The 23,854-nt window shown below is 39.8% G+C and overlaps 2 protein-coding genes across 3 annotated transcripts in view; one reads left to right on the top strand and one right to left on the bottom strand.

The window, feature by feature from the left end:
• The window catches only part of BZW2 (basic leucine zipper and W2 domains 2), a 59,721-nt gene extending 48,106 nt beyond the window's left edge, over positions 1-11,615 (bottom strand). Inside the window, exon 1 of one of the 2 annotated variants that reach the window (XM_059933947.1) lies at positions 11,490-11,615. The gene's annotated coding sequence lies outside the window, so the exon portion shown is untranslated. Of the gene's footprint in view, positions 1-11,473 lie in introns of both variants that reach the window. The other variant, XM_059933949.1, reaches the window with a different exon arrangement.
• Positions 11,616-11,976: 361 nt separating this feature from the next.
• The window catches only part of ANKMY2 (ankyrin repeat and MYND domain containing 2), a 35,071-nt gene continuing 23,193 nt past the window's right edge, over positions 11,977-23,854 (top strand). The window contains exons 1-2 of the mRNA XM_059933950.1: positions 11,977-12,263; positions 19,474-19,538. Of these exons, the coding sequence (XP_059789933.1) occupies positions 12,197-12,263; positions 19,474-19,538 (132 nt within the window). The 5' untranslated portion in view covers positions 11,977-12,196. The remainder of the gene's footprint in view (positions 12,264-19,473; positions 19,539-23,854) is intronic.

Below are 23,854 nucleotides of genomic sequence, written 5' to 3'. Positions count from 1 at the left end.
ATATCCTTACCATGATTTTGTAACAGCCTCTCTGGACTCAAAATCACCCAGCCTCTACAACAAACTTCGCTATAGCTCCTAGAAAATTCTATCTAAGTTTCAGTATTTATAATAATTGAAAAAACATTAAAAATTTAAAATAACAAATAGCCTACCTATAAAAGAAAAAATGTTTCTAAATAAATTCAAATATTTCTTTAATACAAAAATATTACTGTTATATTCATATCCTCTTCATTCTTATAATTAATGATATAAAAGAACAAAGATATCTTTCTTAAAAAGCACAAACTTAAACTATAGTTCTCTCCTCAAAATTTTACAACGGTAGTTTGCAGCGAGGGACATTAATGGTAGGAACTTAAATTGTGCTAAGCAACGATCTTTTAAGAAAGAGGGATCAAAGCCCAAAGGAATTGTGTTGTGAAAAAAAGTACACTGAGTTAACTCAGTGTACTTTTACTAATTACTTGTACTAATATTCATCTAAATCTGCCTTAAGAAGACATAAAAGCATCGTGATTAAATTTTCATTATAATATTTCCAAATTTATTTCACTTCTTAAACTTTATTTTTGAATAATGATTCTTGCTTCCCTTTAAATAAAAATATTCCAGAAATTACATTTTAAGTATCAATGTACAACCTCTTCACTGAAATAAAGACAATTACATAATGTCACTTATTTCATCTCAATGAAGTTATTTTCAAAAACTTTCAAGAAGTATAAATTAACTCTGAAATAGTTTCACACTGCTTATCGATTCATGCCATCTACTCAAGGGACTCCGTAAGCAGTCCCTGGGGCAAGCACATGTCCTTCTCTGGGCCCTTCCACTTTCCCCAGTTGGGATCTCTCCCAGGCCCTTCCCTTCCCCCAACAACTGACCAGCCCCACTCAGCTTCCCAGATGGCCTAATCTTGCTGATGTCATTCTTATGTCTCAACACTTTGAAAAACACAAACACACCTTCAACTACACACCCTGAACATACTTTGGCTTTTAGAAAGCTCATTCCTCAAACGTAACATTTCAGGGTATCTTAATAGCAAAATGTCTTAAAACCTCTGTTCTAGTTAAGACCCTTATAACTTTTGTCTGCAAGACAACAGGATAGTGATAACAATTGCATACCTACGATATTTCAAGTTGTAAATTCAGAGAATTTAGAGGAAATGGTGGCATGAAACAGAGAAATATCCAATGATTAAATGTCTAGCTGTGGTTTAAATATATTTATTAAGTTATCAAGTATTTTAGGGGGGGCTTATTGTGTATCAGGCATTGTACTAGAGCACTGGTTTCACTCCAGGGTTAATTTTGTTCCCCAAGGGACATTTGGCAGTGTCTGGAGACATTTTTGCTTGTCATGCTGGGAGAAGGGGGGTGCTACTGGAATCTAGTAGGTTGAGGCCAGGGACGTTGCTGAACAATCTACAATGTTGTAGCAGAGCCCCCTACGACAAAGGGTTATCTCGCCCAACGTTTCAATTGTGCCAAGGTTGGAAAACCCTGCATGAAAGAGGAAACAAAGGTAAGCAAAGCCAGAGACGGGCCTTGCTCTCAAGAACTGAAAATTGTGCACACAGGTCTAAACACATCAGAGCAGCAAGCAGGCAGATATTTCCTTGAAAGACTTATTTCTGTTTGCCAAACATTAATGTCAATTGTAGACAAAACAAATGCATCACCGAGTAGCTCTGGTAGGGGGGTGATGATAATGGGGAGGGGCTAGGTATGTATGGGGGGAGAGGGTAGATGGGAAATCTCTGTACCCTTCTCTTAACTTTGATGTGAACCTAAAACTGCTCTAAAAAACAAATTAAGTTAAAAAAAAAAAAAAATCAGCATGCCAGAGAGCAAGTCAGTTGATTAAGGCTAATTCTGTATCAAACACAAAACTGATGCAAGTGTTTATGACTATCAGTACAAATAGAAGACTAGAAGATAAGTTATTATGGCGAGGGGGACTGAAGTCTGTTACTCTCTTCTCAGCACTGTAATCAAGGAGGAGAAGATGACAGAAGCTTCTGGGAAAAAAAATAACACCCTAGACTGGTAACTAGTGGGAGAATGTTGCTTTGCAGCAATGGCTTTTACAAAACATGGGAATGAAACTTCAGGAAGTTCAAAGGTGGTGATGGACAGGAGTCCAAATGTCTTCTCACTTGTGAGTTCTCTCAACCAGGCCACTCTGGCCCCCATCCTCCCAGGAGGGGAACTGCCCAAGCCTGTCTAGCAGATGAAGCTTTATTTGAAAGGTTGCGCACACACACAAAAAGTTACCTACCATACATATGCCTATTTCACAGTGAGGACAGCGTGAAATGGATAGAAATGCCCAAGCCTAGCCTGGGACTTAATGGGACACAGCACACTGATGATATGAAACTGTATTCCCAGATACAATTTTAAAGGAGTGGATTACAGTAACTCAAATTGAGAGAGAGAGAGAGAAAGAGAGAGAAGACCAGTGCCACATTACAAACTTTCCAGTATACTTTTTCAAAAGGCTTAAAATCATTCATTTGTATTCATTTATTAAACATACCTCTATCTGGTACTGGTCAATAGGGATGCAGATGGGACCAATCAGACAAGATACATAGACAAGATGCATGGTGCTCACTTTCTAGCAGGTGGAGGTTTGACCCACGCACTGCACAAAAAAACCTGGCAGTGTGAGTTAAGAAGAAGTAATGGTCTCCAGTATGTTAAAGTACATCACATGATGAATTTGAGTTGCAGTTGTGTTTATTAATGCTTTAACAATTAAACGTGTGTTGCATTTTTGTTTTTTTACGTTTTAACTTATAATGGATATCCATGAAGTATGGAACACTTTGAAACCCGAAGAACTAAACCTAGACCCTCATCTCACACTCTGATAAGGTTCTGAGATGTCACGCCACTTGCCTGAGGTCAGGCATTCCATTCTAACCTTGGTGATAAAGCAGAGATCAAAGCAGAAAAATCAGGTCCTCACAAACACAGAAGGGTCAGGGCCAGAACCCGTCAACTGTCTCCTTGCAGTGCACTTCTCCAAAGAACCAGCTGAAGTTGCCGGGTAACCATTCATATGATTCTCGAAGGCAGCTTTTTTATTATTTGCCTCATGAATTTTATGGTTTAGAGTTAGAGAGTGAAGCATAAATATTAATTTTAACGTCTAGTTCAGCACTTGGATAAACTGAATTAGCATATGTTACCTCCCAAATGCCAAATAGTTCTCCGTGGAGTTCTAGTAAGGAAAAAAACATTTGTCTTTAGCAAGAGGATTTAACAGAAATCCTGCCTCTTAAGGACATGTAAATAGTAGGAAATCTATGGCTCCATGGTTTCTGGTACTACTGGAGCTGGTTCTCAACTTCTTTCCTGCAGAAGCTCAACGCTAATGTAAACACCATCTTCACACTCTTCCACGCCGATGTGGCATCCTTTCTTCTAGCCAGCAGCTTCCTCTGTACCAGCAATGTGGGCCTCTCCTTCCTGTTTACAATAACCCCATTCTATTACCTTGTATACTGAGAAAAACATATGTCATGTTCTCTTTTTTCCTTAGAAATGATCACAAATCCAGGAAGCTGTCGAGGTTGGTTTGAAAAGCATTAAAGTCTTTTGTGTGAATATGCAAAAAAGAAGAGGATACAGTAGGATATTATAAAACTGCACACCCCATGGTGGTTTATGATATAGTCTCCATAGTGCTAAGAGTTAATATTCCTTACTGCTACTCACCTCTGCCTAGCAGTTTTCTTGAGATTTATTTAGAAGTCCCCAAAATAACAGTACATCTAACAATTATTTTTTGAAAGTCCTCTTCTAACATAAAAATGTCGAACTATGAAAAGAGGAAACACAATTCTACACATCTCACAAATTTATTATTATTGTTTCCCTACTAATATATTATTATTATATATATAATTGAGAGAATTAAAGATAACAAAACAAAAAACAACAAAGGATACACCTGAAATTTAAAAAATCAAGAAAGAACAATGAAAGCACTGTCTCTTTGGCATTTGCCAAAAGAATGGTTCATTCAGTGAGTTACCTAAACCTTTTATTTCCAAAGCAGTTTACAAATATGACTATCAGAATATTTTTTGGCACTTTTCACTCAACACATGCCAAATTTAGAACAGGCCAAATTATTCCAGTTGGCATTTAACTGCCTAAAAGATACTTGCTGAAGAGACCCATGGCCCCAATATAGACATCAGAATGAGTTAAGAATGAAAAGTATTCTTGTGTATACTGCTGATACTGGTATACAGCAGACTTTTAAAATTTAGAAATTATTCTAAATTGTCATGTATTTTTTCCCCTAATAGATACAAAGGAAAAATGCTGTGGAAACTAATGACAACCACAATCCTGCATTAAAATGACTCACATTAACCTGATTATTAAATCCCCAAGTTGCATCTCTCAGGTTTAACTGTTTCAGCCATGTCTTTATTCCATTCATCAATAAAAGTAGAAAAGAAAAAATCAGAACAGTCCAACTGGAAAAAAAATCAAACTGAGAGAATAAAATTCCTTTAAGGCACTATATAGATAAAACCAGTTCCATGGATCATATTTTACTTGCAAAATAAATTTCACAATTTCCTACTTATTTTATTTTCTAGCTATTTTGGCTATTGATATCCTAGCTATTTTGGATAATTTCAAATTAGTTTGTATTCAAAGGCAAAATATCCGAATAAGTATATGATTTTCTCTTCCATGGTTTCTTTTTATGTCCATTATTAACTTTCCTGCTACCACCAATTCTGAAGATACTGCTTTATAATTTTCAGTTTAGTCTAAAACATGTGATGTCATAAATTACTTGAGAGCAAGAACAAACCTAGTGTGCTTTAAAATATAATCTACCACTTCTGTGATTTTTAAAAAGTTGACATATTGAAGAAAACGTGCCTTTGAATGAAAAAAAATTCTAGCTCCAATAGGGTTGGCCAGAAAATTACAGCCAATATTTATTTTATAAATATTTATAACATGTTATAATATTTTATGGAGTTGTTTTCTTGGGGGTTGTTCTCCCTGGAATGTTCTCCATTTTCTGGCTCGCCTGCCCAAATTCACCAATCCTTCCAGACTGTTCAGAACCTCACTTTCTCTAGTCCTCCCACTGAGCTCCACCCATTCTGGAATCTGCACTTGTGACGGTACTGCTCTGGTTGGTGACTGGAGAAGGCTGTGTGGGGAAGGGGTCATTTGAGCTGAGAAGGATTGGAGTAAAATGTGATATGCAGAAATGGGTGGAGGAGGGCATTCTGGGAGCAGGAAGCCGGTGGGTGGGTAGGGAGTAACCACATTGTTCACATTAGAGCTGAAAGGCTGGAAGGAGCCAGCCAGCCACCTGAACAGCCAAAGGGAAGTTCTCAAAGGGGTCTAACCTGTCGGCTGACTGGGGGTGGGGGGGCGGCTTTTGGATGATGACTTTAGTCCCTATTGTTTCAGGGGCTGGCGGGTCTCCTAAAGGATAGTGGAGGCCTCTTAAGGACAAAGATCATGTCTTATCATTTGGGATTCGCTGAAAACAGATGCATACCAAGAACTTTCTTATTATTATAAAAAAAAAGTTAATCCTGATTAATATTTTTTAAAAAGTTAATCCTGAGATAGAATTACTAGAATTATATCTTTTATGAAAGTCTCTCTTGAAAAATAAATCTCTTCCAAACTGTAGGAAGTTGGGCTTATGGCAAATACTAATGTCTATACAATTTTACTTTAAAATGATTTCTTAACTAGGCCTGTAATTGTGTTATTCATCTTCTTCTCAACTGTAAAAACAGGTAGAATTGGCCCTAAAAATAACAACTAATTTTTATATAACATTTTATAGTTCACAGGGTATCGTCAAGGATCCTCAAAGTCATCCTGTAAGTTTGGTTAGTATCCCTGTTTTATATATGAAGAAAGTGAAAGCAAGAGACATTGCCTTGGAAAAGCCATCTCATCACGGAGTCTTGGTTTTCCCACTCTAATTCTCAGAGCTATGGCTGTGCTTGGCTGTCTCCCAGGGCTCATCCATAATCATTTCCTACCAGGTCAGAAGAGGCTACTTAATGGGACTGCTTTACTCCACAATCAACAGACCAGGAAGAGATTTTACTCAGAGGCTGATGAATGTAGTTTTAAGGGCTGCTTTGTCTGCCGGGTCTTTTTAACACAACCCCGCAAGAGATAACCAAATAACAAGAGATAAAAACACCGATTTTCTAGCTTAAATGTATTTATTGGGAAGGTGAATGCTACCTTTCCCCTCCTGATGCAAAAATAGCTTTCTATTTTTAATTACTGGAACCGTTTTACTATACTCAGAGATAAGAGGCACCAGCCTTGAGTTTTAAATTCCACAGTGACATAGCTAATATATAAATATATATGAGTTGAAGTTGGATATACACTAATGTGTGCTTCAGCATTACCTGGCAATGAGACTGGATTGGCTACATTGTCCTTAGACGCTGTGAAGGCTGGGCTTTGAAGCTTAATTAAATACTCTTTAAGAACTCTTCAAACCAAATCTGGGAAGAAATGTTATAAATGATACCAAACAATTCCATGTTGGCTTCTGGAAACGTTAACATTTCATAAGTCCAAAACATCATAAAAGAAACATAAACATCAAGACATGCAAGTTATAAAGTTTTAAGAATTCAGAAAGCAGTTGTCAAAACAAGCATTTAGTTAAGCCAATCCTGAGGAAGGACGTGGTGGGCACACCTCAGTGTGGTCCTCATTTTCATGCAGTGAGATACCTCCTCTAACTATTGCTCATGACATTACCAAAGTACTCCTTTTTTTGGAAATGCCTTTTGACTTGATTTATGTGACACAGAAAAAAATCAGTATCTCCACTTCATTCATGTCTTGATTTTCTCAGTTAAACTAAATATATTTGCACCCCTTGTTGAGACGTGTCTGCAAATTACTTCGTCAGGGTCTAAAAAAGATGAAGATTAGCTGCCAGTAGGATATTCATAAGCTTGTGACACAGCACTGAGATATGCCACCTACCTCTTCGTTTTGTGGAGAAGCTAAAAGGTGATGTGAACAGTTTATGGAAATGCATTGTTCACAAGACAGTCTTTTGCTGATTTAGGTGTAACTGTTTTAACATTAAATGGATAACCGCATAAGCGCAACTCTAAGTATAGAGAAAGCATTTGTATCCATATTGCTTTCTCTCTCTCTCTCTCTTTCTCTTTTTTTTTTTTTTTTTTGGTTTAAACTACAACGACAGTTTCTTAGTGGCTGTAATACTTCCAGATTTCCTTTTTAAAACTTCCTTATGGAAAATCTCAAACATATCAAAAGCAGAGAGAACAGTCTAATGAAGTCAATGTACTCATTGCCCACCTTCAACCCTTAACAACACGGTGAACTTTGTCTCATTAATGTTCTTACTCAGTCCCTGTCTCCCACTTTCAGAAAATTATATTGAAGCAAGTCTTAGATGTCTTACCATTTTCCCCCCTTAAACAATTCAGTACATATCTCTAAAAGATAAGGGACCTTTTAAACATATAACCACAATATTAGTTTCAAAGAAAATAAAAATCCTAATATCATCAAATATCCACTCAGTCAAGAAATGTACCTAAGAAAAGAAAGTTAAATGTCAAGGAAAACATTACCCCAAAAGTTACAACACTCAAAAATGAGCTATTCCCCTGCAATAAAAAGGAAACGGCATTCTCTTAAAGCACAGAGCTGTATGTACGTCAAGGGCTTCAAAGAGGGAGTCCAGGAACGGTCGGCAAAATTTGTAACATGTGCATATGAACAATTTTTTTTTTTCTTGGTTGATAGCATTCATCAGAATGTCAAGCAGCTTGAGACCGAAAACATTTAAAGACCTTCTGCCCTTGGTTATGATTGTGTGTGCTTAGGGCCACATCACCTCACATTGCCAGGAAGGATTAGTCAAGTAGGGAAACGAATCCACCTAAAATAACTTGGAGATCAAGCTGAACTCAACTCAGCATGTACTGAGCACACACTAGGTGCGAGACACCGGGTCACAATCTTGAGAAGCAAAGGTAAACTAATCCTAGTTAATTTATAGTCTAGAAGGAGAAGGGGTCAAATAGATTAAAAAAACTGAACTAGGATGTCATGAAAAAGGTGCCTGCTTTAGGTTATTTTCATGGGGATCCAGATGAAGAAGCAAAGATGTTAATTTCAGGGTGCAAGGTGGGTGGGGACCAGGGCTTCTAAGAAGATAGGAGAAAATTAGAGGATGTCAGCAACTGTACCAGCAACTCCTGAGGAAACATTGTTCTTATCGCCCTTGCTGAGGGACAGGAATAAAAATGTTTACTAGAGCCTGTATTCTCCTCCTGGATGGGGTGGGAGAGGCGACCATGAAAGTATCTTGAAAGTTGACACTTCATCAGATCTGGGAAGGAGAGAAAGGCTCGGTAAAGAGGGAAGGGAGGTCATTCCAGGAAGAGAAAAGCAGGAACAAAGGGGTGGAAAATACTGGCACGTTAGGGAATCATCAGTGAGGTGACCTTAGAGCAGAGTATGTGGGAGGGGCTGGCTGACTGCAAATGCCGGCTGGGATCAGAAGTCAAGTCGGAGCCTCCCAGACCAAACGTGGGCTGGTGGAGAGGAACCAGAAGTAAGAGACCAGAGCCTCTATTCTGCGGCAGGTGGAGAGCCACTGACATGCTTTAAGTGAATCAGTTCTGTCTTTACAAAGTATGTCGCATCCTTGGGTGGATGATGAGTGCTCAGTGTATATTGGTGGTGGTGCCTTAATGGTGGTGCCTTGAATGAGCTGGATGGGAAACAGGCTACTTAGGAATCCATTGCAACAGGCCAAGAGACGTCCAGCGTGGTAGAAGTACAAAAAGGGATGATGGGGACACATATAAGAATTTCAGACATTTCAGAAATCATTATTTTTTAAAAGGAGAAGAAAGAAACAGAGACCAAAGCAACATATAAATTCTATTACATATTGTGGAACAATGTGTTAGTATGCTCTCATTTCCGTAAAAAAAAAAAAAAAAAGTGGAGCTACACATATAAGCTATAAACACATACTATTTCTCAGAAAGGTATGAGAAAAATAGACACCATGGGTTGTAGGGCATGGAGAAGAAACTGTGCAGAGAGGTCGGAGAGTCTTTTGTACCTTTGGCACCCTAAACCACATGAACGTGTTATCTATTAGCTAAAGAATATAGAATTTCCCCCTTACTGCTAGCCACAGAGATAGAGAATAATGAAAAGCGAAAAGGTTTTGGAGACAGATCTAGGTTCCAATTTTGGCTCTGATACTTCCAAACTGTGGGTCTGTGGGCAAATTAACTTCTTTCTGTTTCTGTCCCCTTATTTTCAGAAACAGGGGTAATACTAGCTAGGTCGCTACAACAATGATTAAACAAATCCTATAACAAAGCATCTGGTAGAATATCGGCACAGACTAAGGACCCAATAAGTAGTAGCTATTTTATTACCAACAAAACTTCTTTGATGTGAATATATTCTTAATACAAAAAAAGTTCCTTGATCTAGTCTAAGGTATGCTCATTAGCTAATCTTATTCCTACATTAAATATTAACACTGTCCAAAAACGATTAATGAATCCATCTGATGAACACAATCCATTACGTATCTGTTTCTAGAAATTTAAACTTAACATATTACTTATATGCATTTCTAGGCAGATGTTAGCTTTTTTACTTTAAATGTCATTGACTCTAGCTTTACTGAATGCATGTATTCACAGAGGACTAAATACCAACGAGGTGCCATAAGGCACCAGGAAAATAGATAATAAGTTGCTATCCTCGAGGAACTGACAACTTCAGTGAGACAAACAGGTGTGACCTTCAAGTAACCATGGCCCCAATTTGGCACAAGAGATGGAAATACTGGCAATGAAGCACCCAATTCTGTAACATCCCTTGTAAAATGTTAAGTCACATGGTAAGGGAAGGTTACTCCGCAAGCATTTTCTTAGGTTTCTGGGTTTCTTCTTCATGATACTGTGTTTTCAATCAGTTGTAACTGCGGCAATAGCAGCATGCTAAGTGTTACAAAAGATGGGTCACTCAAAAGCCTTACTACTTGTTTGAACAGTCACGTCATTATTAAAGCATTCCCAAACAAAAGTTTCTTTGTTATACATTGTGATGAATAATTTCAAACCATTTTCATGTGATATGTTCTGGCTCAGATCTGCCCCAGCCTGTAAAGATGAAGCCTTAGACAAGAAAACATCTGGGATTTGGGGAAAAAATTTTGTTAAAGGCAGGAAATAATGAACATCTTCCAGGATTTCAGAAGTGTTAGTGAATGCTTCCAAGAAATGAAGGCGTAAGGCCAGAGGAAAATACACTTCACTTCATATATGGCACAGCGGGGAGAAAGAGTGATGGTATGGGGGGGATGCTTAACAAAAAAAATCTACATAATTATACAAATATTTCTCTTTGAAGCAGATGAGTCTTGGGAGAAACACTAATACTAGACTGTAGAGAAACAACAGTAAACACCAATTTCTACAGAAGCTTTCGCTGATGCTTTAAATATGTTATGGATGTCCACCCGGGAGGAACGACTGACTTCGTATTAGCAAGCAAGTCCTGTCTCTGAGCCACAGGAGGGTACACGCTTGTATTTGGCCCCTAGCTTCCTATAGTGAAAGCCTGAAGCTACATATTACAGTTGAATGAAGGTTGGATTAAGAGGCTAATCTAATGCTATATATAGACAGCAACACCAATTTAATCTCCGCCCCTTCTCCCTCCCCTTCCTATTTCCATAAATCTCAAGATCTGAGTTACAAAGAGACTGGGAACTCTAGAAGAGAGAAGAGGCCCTCCCTCCCCCCTCATCCCCGGCTGTCTTTCATAAACGAAGTATTAGTGCAAGTGTAAATTGCTTCCAAACATCCTTAACGGACACCATAGAGCGATCAGATCCGGTTTTCTTCTACAGCTCCCACAGACGCCAGAGGAGATGACAAGTGGGGGTGGGTGGGTGGAAGGGTGAGGAGGGTAGGTTGCCAAATGAGAACTACCTTCTCCCGAGACTACTCTCACATGCGTTCATCTCGCTCGTAATGGGGAGCTCCCCTCTCCACCCCACCCCGAGTCCAAAGCCTCAACCCTGGCTTCCCGGGAGTTACATCTGGCGGTGCCACGCACGGGACGATGGGCACCCGCCACTTCCCACCTCGTGGCCGGCGCCTGGCCGCTCTCGGTCTCCCAGGACGGCCAAATGTGGCAAGTGGAGGGTCTTCACTCCGGGGCACTGATACGCGGTATAAGTGATGGTAATGGGGTGGAGGGGCGGCTTCCCCACCGAGAGGAAGGAAGCCGCCCCAGCAGGCACATGCTTCCTAAGGGCCAGCTCCGGTAGCGGGGAAGCTCCCGGTGGGGCTCTGGCTCCGGTTGTCGAAGGCTTCCCGGCTCTCCCCCTGCCCTACCTGGGCTGCTTCTCACCTGTCCGAGGAGGTAGCGGCGACGCGCGAGGCTGGGGGCTGCGGCGACTCCGGCAGCGGCGGTGGCAGCGGCAGCAGTGGTGGCGGCAGACAATGGAGGAGTGAAGGACAGACACATTGACACCGACACACGGAGCTCGGCGCAGCCCCGCCTACCACGCCGCCACGCCTCCCAGCCCGCCCCCGTCCCGGGCCGCTCCACTCCCTGGGAAATGAAGGGGGGTGTATAGCGAGAGCAAGGGAGATGCATGCCCGTAGCAGAAACTGCCGAACACAGAAATTCCAGAAAGAGAATTTAAATACTGTGTGTCCCTAAATATCTGCACCGGAAAGGATGGCGGTGGGAGACGTGTAACAGGCATTTAATCCCCCCCTCTGATTTTCTCCATTTGGTTTTTCCTTCCCAGGCTGTTCCAATGGGAGAGTCTCGCTGCCGCCTCCTGCAGCTCCTCCTCCCGGCCGGGCCAATGACTCGTGGGGGGCGGATACTAGCGCTGGGCCTGCAGAGACTGCCCGCCCGGCTCGCCCGAGCTCGCCCGCTGCTCGCCAGCCCCCCGGAGGGTGGAGAGAATTTGAACGCTTCCGCGGTTGGCTACTTAATGTCCTAGTCTCAAGTTGCCAAACCTTGCGGCTGGCGTTCCTAATACAGACACGTCGTTTCTTTTTAATACTTCCAAAGGAACAATAGCTGTCAAGCTGGCGGAAGCAATGGTTCACATGAAGAAAGGCGAGCTGACCCAGGAGGAAAAGGATCTGCTGGAAGTCATCGGAAAAGGTGTGGGTGCTGGGCTGCGGCGGGGGCGCTGCCTGCCTGGTCCGGGAGGGAAGGGGGGTGTGGCGGAGCCCGGGCGGCGCCCCCGGCCCGGCTGACCCTGGGTTACGGTTTTGCGAGGCTGACATCCTGCGACCGGGAAACAGCGCTCCTACCTTTGGTCTGGGACCGGTTGCGGGGGCGGAGAGGTGGGGAAGGAGAAGCGCTGCTGGGATGGGAGCGGAGGTTGCAGACGTTCATTTTCTAAATCAGCGTTTGGAAGGGTGCACATTTCCAGGCTCCACTTCGGATGATGATGAGCGACCCGGGGTGGGGCCTCAGAATGTGCATTCTTCAAAACTCTAAGGTGATTTTGACCACAGTCCGTCTGGGCGATAGTGGCCTGGAAGTTTCAGCTTCTTAGATAGGTGTCTAAGGGCCGTTTCGACTTCCGGAGGCCGAAAGATCTGGATCCCTTGGCTGTCCCCGCCCTCGCTTGGGGCGGGTGGAGGGAGCTCCTAAGGAGAAGGGTTCTTTACAAGGGCATAAAACGAGGTCTGTAATTTGCCGCATTGAGGCTTCTGAGTCCAGGGCCTCCCTGGCTTCCTTCCAGAAGCCCCTGGCCGCCGCAGGAACTCTCACAACAGCGAGGAGGTTGGGGAGGCGTCCACACCGCTCTGCGCACTTCGCAGGGCTGCGACCTTCTAATCGCGCTCTTCCGCGCTTTCCCTTCCATTCTCCCAACGCGCGTCCCACTTCCGCCGCTCCGGGTCCTAGGGAGGGAGACGCAGGCCCCGGGGACGAGCCAGAAGCCATGTTTTCCGCTCCGTCCCCGAGTGGACGTCCCAGAAGAGTTCCCGAAGTCCCGTTACCTGGCAGGTGACAACAGCGTGACTACGTGGCTTCTGCACTGTCACGGCGCGGCGATACGGATGTATGGGAACTGCGGGCATTGTTCATGTGGCTGTTTTAAGCTCCCTCGAACGGCAGAGAAGCCAGTCATTGCAACATAAAACTTTCCAATTTCCAGTCTTTCTTTTTTTCTAAGTAGCCTGGCTCCCATCTGGACATACAGAGAGTAAGGCACATGTATTCTTTATACTGACAAGAAAAGTCTAAACGTAAAGGAGAGAAATATCGGATTGGAACTCAAGAGGTGCTCATGAGCTGAGCCCACCCAATCTGATCTCAACAGGTTTAACTCAGTCACAGCTGTAATTTGCTATGATGTGTTCTTTGCCTAGAATTGTGGGACTTGGGAGTTGGTGCAGACTGTTTGTTCTGCACGGTTCTCGCTGACCTGTTTGGCACTGCAGTCTCCCTTTTCTGCCTGTCTCTTGTTCATTTCTCCGTGCCTTTGGTGGCCCTGGGATTCAGCTCAGCAGCCATGTGAGTCTCAGCTCTGTGCCAGGTACAGTGCTGGACAAAAAAGGAGACAAAGGATCAACTTATAATCCACCAGGGATGCAAATTCTGTTTTTGAGCAGTCCAGAGCTATCACCCTCTCTCAAAGGTGTAAACAAGTGAGCAGTTTTATAAAGTGGGTCTCTGAAAGGGGCAGGTGGTGTGTGTGGGGACGTAGGGAGGGAATCCTTGGATACATTATTAGGTGTCCACCAGTTTTTATTTTTAAAGATTAAATAAAAGAATTAATGTGAATTTAGCCTGGTTAGCACTGTGATTTTTTTCTGGGCCCACATTGTGCAACAAATTACACAGACACTGTTTCACCTATTTAATTGGTCCAAGCTGATGAGAAAAAAGAAGTGAGATGGACATAGTATGTGATACATTCTTGTCAAGTGAAGGTCTGTTGGACATTACCATACTGTTAAAAAAAAGTAATGGGAGATAAGAGAAAGTAACAACCGTAGCCAACCTTTACTGATTGTTATTTTGGGCCTGGCATAATTCTTAGCACTTTACATATATCCATGCGTTTAATCTTGATAAGCTAGGAATTATTTTTAAGCTACAACATTATGAGAGACAGCATAGGATGGTAGTTAACCTTTCAAGTCTGATTTGGAATCCTCCCTCATTCATTTGCTGGTGACTTGGCCTTGGGCAAATTACTGTTTCTGAGCCTTAGGTTCTCCATGTGAAAAATGGTACCCACCTCACAACATTGCTATAAGGATAAAATGAGTTAGTGTGAGTAATGTGTTTAAAATACTGTATTGGCTATTATTATGGTAAATATGGCAGTCTCTACTTGATAGACAAGAAACCAAGAAACTGAAAAGTTCAAATAGCTTGCCCAATATAATACAGGTAATAAGTGGCAGAGCAGAGATATCATATGGCCCACAGTCCTAGAAATATGCTGGACTTGAAAACAAACTAAACAAAATGAAAAAATGAAACCAGCACCATAGTCCATACCATACCTTATTCACTTGGAGAGGCAATTTAATTGCAGCAAAATATTTTCATCTGTCAAGTTAAATTAATTTTAATTGTAAACGTTATTGATTTTGTAGTTTTGTGTGCATTTAAAATTTGTAAAATAATTTTTGGCTTGTAGATGAACGAAGCTCATAAACAAAGTTTATATTCGTACTCATAAGAAGCAATTTTCTTTAAAGGAGGTGAGTAGAGTTCTGATTTTTTTTCCCTTCGATACATTTCTCAACTTTGAGAAGCACTGGCTTAGTCAGTACTAGTACGTGGAACTAACGATAAGTTTCCAGCCACCTGTGACCTGTCATCTTGGCCAATCTGAAATAAACTCAGCAAATTTTTGAGTTCTCCCTCCGGCTAACCACTGCCCTCCAGAAGTTAAGCCGATTGTAAGTGGGGCTTACAGTCCAGAGAATACCGCACATTGCTACTGGATACTTTTAGACAATTTCTTCTTCTGAGTAAATGCACATTCTAGGTATTCTACAGGTTGTTAATTTGTTAGAATGCCAAAAAGAAGTTCCAGATGAAACTGAGAAGCTGTTTCTCACATATTCATTTAAATCATAGTCACTGACAGCATCCATTTCACAACATTTCAGAAGAGAAATGAAATCACTTAAGCACAGTTAACTGGGTTATATTACTTGTAGATTGACCCATTCTTCTAAGCTCTGATATCTTTTTCATTAAACACTGAGGAAGTGCTATTTCAAAATAAATTAAACTTTAAGAATATAAACCAGAAAGTCTTTCATTACTTATCTTGTTTAGTACTTGAAATCCCTGGGATCACTGTTGCCGATTTCACAAGAAAGTAACGTACTTATTTTTTTTATTATTATTATTATTTGTGTTAAAGGAACTGTGAAGCAGACTCGGACAATAAGGTTTATTCTACCAATTTTATTGGAGTATAACTAAAGTACGATAAATGGTACATATTTCAAGTGTACACTTTTTTAAAAAGTCAGTTTTGACATAAGTGTACATCCACGAAACTACTGCAATCTAGACAATGAACAGTTCCATCACCCCCAAAATGTTCTACATACCCATTTGTAATCTGTCACTCCCTCCACCCGTGTCTCCAGGCAACCACTGATAGGTTTCTGTCACTATTGATTAGATTTCTCTATTCTAGAATTTTATGTAAGTGGAATTATACAATAAGTATAATAAATATTCCTTTTTTTTTTGCATGACTTATTTCACTCAGCATCATGATATTGATGTTCATCCATACTGTACCAATAATTTGTTTCTTATTTTTTTCTTTTATTCCCTATGTATGGATATACCACTATTTGCTTATCTGGTGACACTGATGGACATTTCAGTTGTTTCCAATTTGGGACTATTAAAACATCCTGCCCTAAGGTCCTGTGTAGTTAATAATGTTATTTCTAGTACCTCTGGTATATAGAAAGATTCAGGTCTACTAATAATTATAGCATAGAGTTCAAAGACAAATTTAAATTCAAATACGTAGTTACCATTAACTATATGACTGGGCAGGTTTTGCAACCTCTGTGGGCTTCATTGTCTTCCTTTACAAAACAACAGCTCTTTTAGTTACTCTAATTTTTTTTTTTTAATATTTATTTATTTATTTATTTATTTATGGCTGTGTTGGGTCTTCGTTTCTGTGCGAAGGCTTTCTCCAGTTGCGGCAAGCGGGGGCCACTCTTTATCGCGGTGCGCGGGCCTCTCACTATCGCGGCCTCTCTTGTTGCGGAGCACAGGCTCCAGACGCGCAAGCTCAGTAGTTGTGGCTCACGGGCCTAGTTGCTCCGCGGCATGTGGGATCCTCCCAGACAAGGGCTCGAACCCGTGTCCGCTGCATTGGCAGGCAGATTCTCAACCGCTGCGCCACCAGGGAAGCCCAGTTACTCTAATTTTTATGTAGTGATTCATAATCCTAACTTGAGGACATTTTGTTACAAAGTCTAAAAATAGATACACCTAGGAGAATTTAGAAACTTTACACTTAAACAGATTCACTATTTCAAAATATATGTTGTAATTAGAAGTCTCTCTTTTAAAATACATTTATAACTATGTATCTATGATTAAGTCTGTATCCATATATTATTTTTAAATTCAAATACTTTAATTATTTTATACATGATTTTACTTATACATAAATGTAACAGCAACTAACAAGCCAAATAGTTTTTTAAATACTTGACATAGATTCCTCAAAACATTCCTGTTGAGGGATCCCACTAAATGATTGAAACTCATAAATATTCAGATCTCATGACTATCTGATGGATTGCTGGAAACAGAAAATGTCATGTTTGTTTGTTCCTCCCTTTTTGTTTGTTTTGGCTACTTCTCCTTGTCTTCAGTAGAGACCAGTGGTCCCAAACTAGATATTAGAAGTGTCGCAATGAATTATATTATGCTACTCTAAATATAAATAACAAGAGCATCTAATATGCACTGAGGTTGTACTCTGTGCCCCACACCAAGACAAGCCCTTAGTCCTAAGAACACTATGGGATGGATTATTTCTGCTTCCTATATAAGAAAACTGAGGGTTTTCTAGGACTTGTTCAGTTTTATAGTGGTCCTGAAAGGGCTCTAGTGTGGTATAAGAGAGGGCAGTAACAGTGAGAGTATCACTCTTACCATCATCTCTTCTCTGCTAAAATGCTGGTCCATCCAGATAAGTTATCTATCCCACCCTAATGGAGCAGGTTGGGTTGTGTTTTCTTCTCTGGAGCAACTTGGAGAAATTCTCACAAGGGAAAGAAATTATTAAATATTATTTTCGTCAGTTATGTCTATTCATTTTTGTCTCCAGTGAGGATAGATGTTGACTCATTTCCCATCCCCCTTATAGTACCACATCCCCTTATCTTAAGAGTTTGTTAAATCAGATTTAACATATTTCTTTCCCAAGTAAAGCAATTAATCTTTTCAATTTAATTGCAGAATATTGTTTGAGAGTCTACTATGCACAGTAAGGAATGACAAAAAATAAAAATCCTTCTGTGTAAACTATGTCTTTCCCATTTCCATGCTATTCTAGACCTTCTGCAGTTTCCTACTGTCATTAAATTGGGAACTCCAAGTTAGAAATCATCACAAGTTTTTCCTCTTGGGGGTATTTTTGCTCATCTATTTTCCAAAATATGTTTTCATTCTCTAGAAGCCCAGACAGTTTCAGAAAAATTTTCCCATCCTGGTCCCTGCATTTCAAAAGACTAACTGGTATTCCGTGGCATGTGAGTGAGCAACTCATCTTTTTTTTTTTAATTGCCCTGCGATTGGACAGATTTACCATATACATCGTTAGCCACCGGGCTAAACATTTTATAGAATTATTGGCCTGTTGTCTAATATGAGCCAAATGTCTATGATTGCAACCCCCATCCTTTCCCTAACATATAGCAGGCTTTGGCATGATCACAATCCCTATAGTATTCTCCCTTTATTGCATAAACATCTCTCGGTCAGATGGAAAATAACTTCAGTTATTCCTCAGTGGATAACGGGGTTCAGCTGAAGCATCTTCCTCAAGTGAAATTGGTGTGCAGGAGTTTGTTCTAATTCCTTTCCAAAGATGTTTGAGAGTCTCTGGTGAGAAGCCATAAGTATGGATAAGCTTCCCTGCACAACTTGCTTGCATGCTTGAAGGCTTTCCCCTCTCCCTCTGTAGCCATTCAGCCAGTGATACCAACTGCCCTCAGGTGGAGTGTGGGATCAGACAAATGAACTATGGACAAAATAGCTGCTGTCATAATTCGGGGCCTTGTAGATCACTCACTTGACATTTCCCCAGCTGAGCTATTTCGCTATCAATCTAGGAGACATTTCTGTATCTCCCCTCTGTTGGTGAGGGGTACTCAGACCATGTGCCTAAGAAGCAGGTTGGGTAGAAAGAAGCAGGCTAAGCTCGATTCTGCATTCCACCTTTAGCTCTGGAAGAATTGCGAAGTTTAACACATTCTTGAACTATAATTCTAAATTTAAAGACAAGAAATAACTCCTAGTTGAGGATGCTTCTATTCTTTTATGTCCTTTTAGAGGAGAGGCTTATCTCATCCTTTCTCCCTGAGAACATGCAATTTCATTACCCTGTTCCCTGTCACACCAGAAATTTTTTGGCAGAACATGTGATTGGCTCCTATTAAGGATGATAATAGCAACATTCTCTCCTGCAACTATGCCTTAGTATGCCTTACAGAAGGCTGGAAAACCTGATAGTCGTGGCCCAATTACAGCTTATTTACAAATTTACAGAGACTGACCTTCAGGTTTACATCAGATGGCTTTCAGTATGAGAGTCTGAATACTGACCATATGGCACTTTTGTATAGTACCAGGCATAAAAGATACATTTACCTCAGCATTTCCAAACCAAGAATTCTATTAGGAGCATGCCATCAATTCACAGGACGTAGTGGTGACAAGGTATATAAATACTGACTGTATTTTGAACTGTTATTACACTGACAGCAATTTAAGCTTTAGATGGTGGGTTGGATTAGATGCCCTTTAAGATTTGTTTCAGTATTAAAAGTCTTATGCTTTGTGGTTATTGTATTACTGCCAAAAGGAAAATGTGGCCAATTTAATATACTCTAAGGCCAGTGGAAGTAAAAGCAAGATGGAGCTATTTTAGTCTATATGAATCTGTTCTCTGGGATAATTACTTTGTGGAATAAACAGTATGCGATTGATGCTTTATTTCTTAGCAACCTGACCTGACTCATCTTAGTTTTACAGATAACCCTTTAAAGTCTGTTTCCTTGACGTTAGATTTTTTTTCTGTTCTAAATATAAATAACCTTTGCACTTTCTTTCTTTTTTTTTTAAGGTACTGTCCAAGAAGCTGGAACATTGTTAGCCAGCAAGAATGTTCATGTCAACTGCTTGGATGAGGTAAAATTTAAAACATTTAATAAAGTTTTACTCCCTATGAGAATGGATAATATATGAAATCTAATAATAAGAGTTGTTTTCTAGCATTTGTGCTCAAGTTATACTAAGCTCTAAAGCAAATGTCAGCAGACAGGTTGCAAAAGACAAATAAGGATGTAAAAACATGTTTAATTTTACTGGTAATCAAATAAGTGACCGTTAAACCAATTCCATATCATTTCTTGTGAAATGTGGGAAACACTGCACTTTTATATGCTACTGGATTAGGTGTAAATTGGCATCATATTCTGGAGAAAATTTTAGAATATTTCTCATTTTTAAATGTACCTACCTTTGATCCAGCAATTCTACTTCTCGGGAGGGTTAAATGACCTAAACTCAACTTTCTAGAACAATTGCAATCCAGAATAACTTTCTGAGGTGGTAGTTTCTCTTCAGAGCTGTCCAGTATGGCAGCCATTGGTGCCATACTGGACACACACATACTGAACACACATTCAATGTGTGGCTAGTAGATACTCTATTATACAGAACAGTTCTAGTACTAGAACATTAACTGAATTTCAGTTTCTCATGCAGCAAAGGAGGTGTTTTGTTAACCCTTTACCCACACATGGGTAGTAAAGTTAATGTCAGACAAAATAAAGTTTAAAGCAAAAAAGAAAAAAAAAAAAAGATGAAGACTCTTTCTTATAGAAAGTTTATAAACCACCAGGAATATACCAGCCTTAAGCCTTCACTAATAATCTTATAAGCTTTGAAGTTCATTAAGAAAAAGGTAGAATTCAAAGGAGAAATTTGTAAGACCACAATAGCATCTTTTAGAAAATGATAAGTAGAAAAAAGTATTCAAGGGATGGAAGAGTTGGATAACCTAACAGTCTATGCACTTTTATATAAGACAGAAATAGTACATCTCCATTTACATTTAACACTGTTAAAAATTGGTTTACGTATTATACTTTTTCTTTTTTTTTTTAGAAATGAGGTTTTTTTTTAATTTTATTTATTTATATATTTTTTGGCTGCGTTGGGTCTTTGTCTAGTTGCGGGGAATGGGGTGGGGCTACTCTTCATTGCGGCATGCGGGCTTCTCATTGCAGTGGCTTCTCTTGTTGCGGAGCACATGCTGTAGGTGCGTGGGCTTCAGTAGTTGCGGCACTCGGGCTCAGTAGTTGTGGCTCACGGACTCTAGAGCGCAGGCTCAGTAGTTGTGGCGCTCGAGCTTAGTTGCTCCGCGGCACGTGGGATCTTCCTGGACCAGGGCTCGAACCCGTGTCCCCTGCATTGGCAAGCGGATTCTTAATCACTGCGCCACCAGGGAAGTCCTGTATTATACTATTTTGTAAAGGAAAATTTTAACTAACTTTAAACAAGTTTACCAAATGTAATATAACACTGAAAATAAACAGAAATATGTTCCAAAGAATAAAACATATAACCTGAATGTTTTTAAAAATTCTGAATAGTTCTTGGGTAAAAGAAGAAATAGAAGTAGAAATTTCCTACTATAAACAACTGAAAACACAACATTTATCAAAAGCTACTGTTTATCAAAAGCTGTGTCATGTGGCCAAAGTCATATTCAGAGGAAATTTTGTAGCACTTGTTATTGTACTTTAAATCTTTGTGTTGTTCTGAGCTTTCAACTCATGAAATTAGATAAAAAGAATAAAGTATACTCAGAAAATATAAGAAATGAGTTAAGAAAAATAAAATAGAAATAAAAAAATTTAAAAGCCATCAAGCATAAGCAACAAAAGAAAAAATAAAGAAAAAATAAAAATTAAAAGCTTTGTGCTTCAAAGCACACCATCCAGAAAGTAAAAAGAAAACCCACAGAATGGTTTTACAAATCATATCTGGTAAGGGACTTGTAACTAGAACGTATTAAGAACTTGTACAACTCAATAATAAAAATGACAAATAACCCTATTAAAAAATGGGCAAAGGATATTCTTCTTCCAAAGAAGACATATGAGTAACCAATATGCACATGAAAAAAGGCTCAAAATTAGCTGCCGGGGAAATGCAAATCAAAACCACAATGAGAGGCCACTTTACACCCACTAGGATGGCGATAATAAAAAAAATATATAGGGCTTCCCTGGTGGCGCAGTGGTTGAGAATCTGCCTGCCAATGCAGGGGACACGGGTTCGAGCCCTGGTCTGGGAAGATCCCACATGCCGCAGAGCAACTAGGCCCGTGAGCCACAACTACTGAGCCTGCTCGTCTGGAACTTGTGCTCCGCAACGGGAGAGGCCGCGACGGTGAGAGGCCCGCGCACCGCGATGAAGAGTGGCCCCCGCTCGCCGCAACTGGAGAAAGCCCTCGCACAGAAACAAAGACCCAACACAGCCAAAAATAAATATAAATAAATAAATTAATTAAAAAAATATATATATATATAGATAGATAATAACAAGTATTAGTGTGGATGTGGAGAAGCTGGAACCTTCATGCTTTGCTGGTGGGAATATAAAATGGTGCAGCTGCTATTTAAAATGGGTTGACAATTCCTCAAACGATTAAACATAGAGTTACCATATAACCCAGCAATCCTAGGTATGTAACTAAGAAAAATAAAACATATGACAATACAAAAACTTGAACATGAATGTTTATAGCACCATTATTCATAACAGCCAAAGGTGGAAACAGTCCAAACATCCATCACCTGGTAAGTGGATAAACACAGTGTAGTATATCCATGCAACCGAATATTATTCAGTCACAAAAAGGAATGAAGTCCTGGTGCGTGCTACAACATGGGTGAATTTCAAAAACATTCTGCCAAGTGAAAGAAGCCAATCAAACAAGACTAAATATTGTATGATTTCATGTATAGGAGATGTCCGAAATGGGCAAGTTCATAGACACAGAAAGTAGATTAGTGGTTGCCTAAGGCTGGGTAATGGGATGGGGAGGGGTAATGGGAATGACTGCTAATGGGTATGATATTTCTTTTGGTTTTGACAAAAATATTCTAAAATTGATTGTGGTGATGGTTGCACAACTCTGAAAATACTTAAAACTATTTAATTGTAACATTAAATGAGTAAATTATATCACAATGAAGCTGTTAAAAAAGAAAAGATAAAACAAAGTTATCAATTTAAGACCAGAAAATAGACACAATTTGGAAAGTATAAGCAAGAAAATAATAAACACCAAGGAAGTGAGAGCATAACTGCAATTATGACGAATTGTCATACCTTTTTAAAGCCAATTCATTTGAAAATCCATATGAAAGTAGTGATTTTTTAGAAAAATAAAAATGAACGTATTTATCTCATATAGAAATAGAAAAACTGGGATAATTAAGGAAGATTTGTATGAATGTATTTAAGTGCCAACTACCTTCTAAAGCTGCAAACCTGAGTAAGCTTTACAAAACATTCAAGGACCATTTAATTCTCATTTTACACAGATTGTACCATTAGTTCATAAAAAGATGGGAAGATGCCTAACTCATTTGATAAAGTTAGCATGATGCTGATGCCAAAACAGGAAGAAGCCCAAGCAAACTATGGGCTCAATTCACTTTGTAAATACAGATGCAAAAACACTATATAAAATGTTAGCAACTTGATCCAGTAGTGTATCAAAAGAATAATAAGACTTAACCAAGTAAGGTTTCTCCAAGTATGATAGGATGGTTCAGTTTAGAAAATCTTTCAATGTAATTCACTATATTACAGAATAAAAGAGAAATATGATCATCTCAATAGATATAATGCATTTGATAAAATTTAACTACTGAGGGTAAAAACTCTTTTAACAGCTTAAGATAGAATGGCTTTTCTATAACTTGAATAAGTTTGCAGAAACCTTCCACAAGCATTGGCATCCTACTTAATGTTAAAACATGAGACACACTCCTATACTTAATGTTTAAACCTAGGAGCACCAAATTCAAGACAAGGAGGTTCCTGGAGCTTCTATGAGTGAGCTGCACACAGATTTGGCCTCCTTGATATTCCTTGAACCCAATGCTCCTCTCCCCCAAAGAGTTTTACACTTGCATTCTCTTTACTGGAGCATTCTTCCTCTAGTTATTTACATCCTTTGCTCCCTCCAGGGCTTTGTTCAAATGCCACCTGCTCAGAGGGACATTCTTTGACTGTCCTTCTAAAAATAACAATCTCCTCTTACCTTCTGCCATTCCCTCTCCCCCTTACTCGATGCTGTTTCCCTATAGCACTTATTATCACCATCTGCCTTGTCACCCCTACTAAAATTTAGTGCCAGGGACTTAGACTTTAGGGGCATGGAATTTGCTCATTGCTACCCACAGTGCATAGATCTGTGTCTG

The sequence above is a fragment of the Balaenoptera ricei genome, chromosome 9, assembly GCF_028023285.1.
Source record: "Balaenoptera ricei isolate mBalRic1 chromosome 9, mBalRic1.hap2, whole genome shotgun sequence".
NCBI classification, from domain to species: Eukaryota; Metazoa; Chordata; class Mammalia; order Artiodactyla; family Balaenopteridae; genus Balaenoptera; species Balaenoptera ricei.
This window is presented reverse-complemented; position numbering and strand designations above follow the sequence as displayed.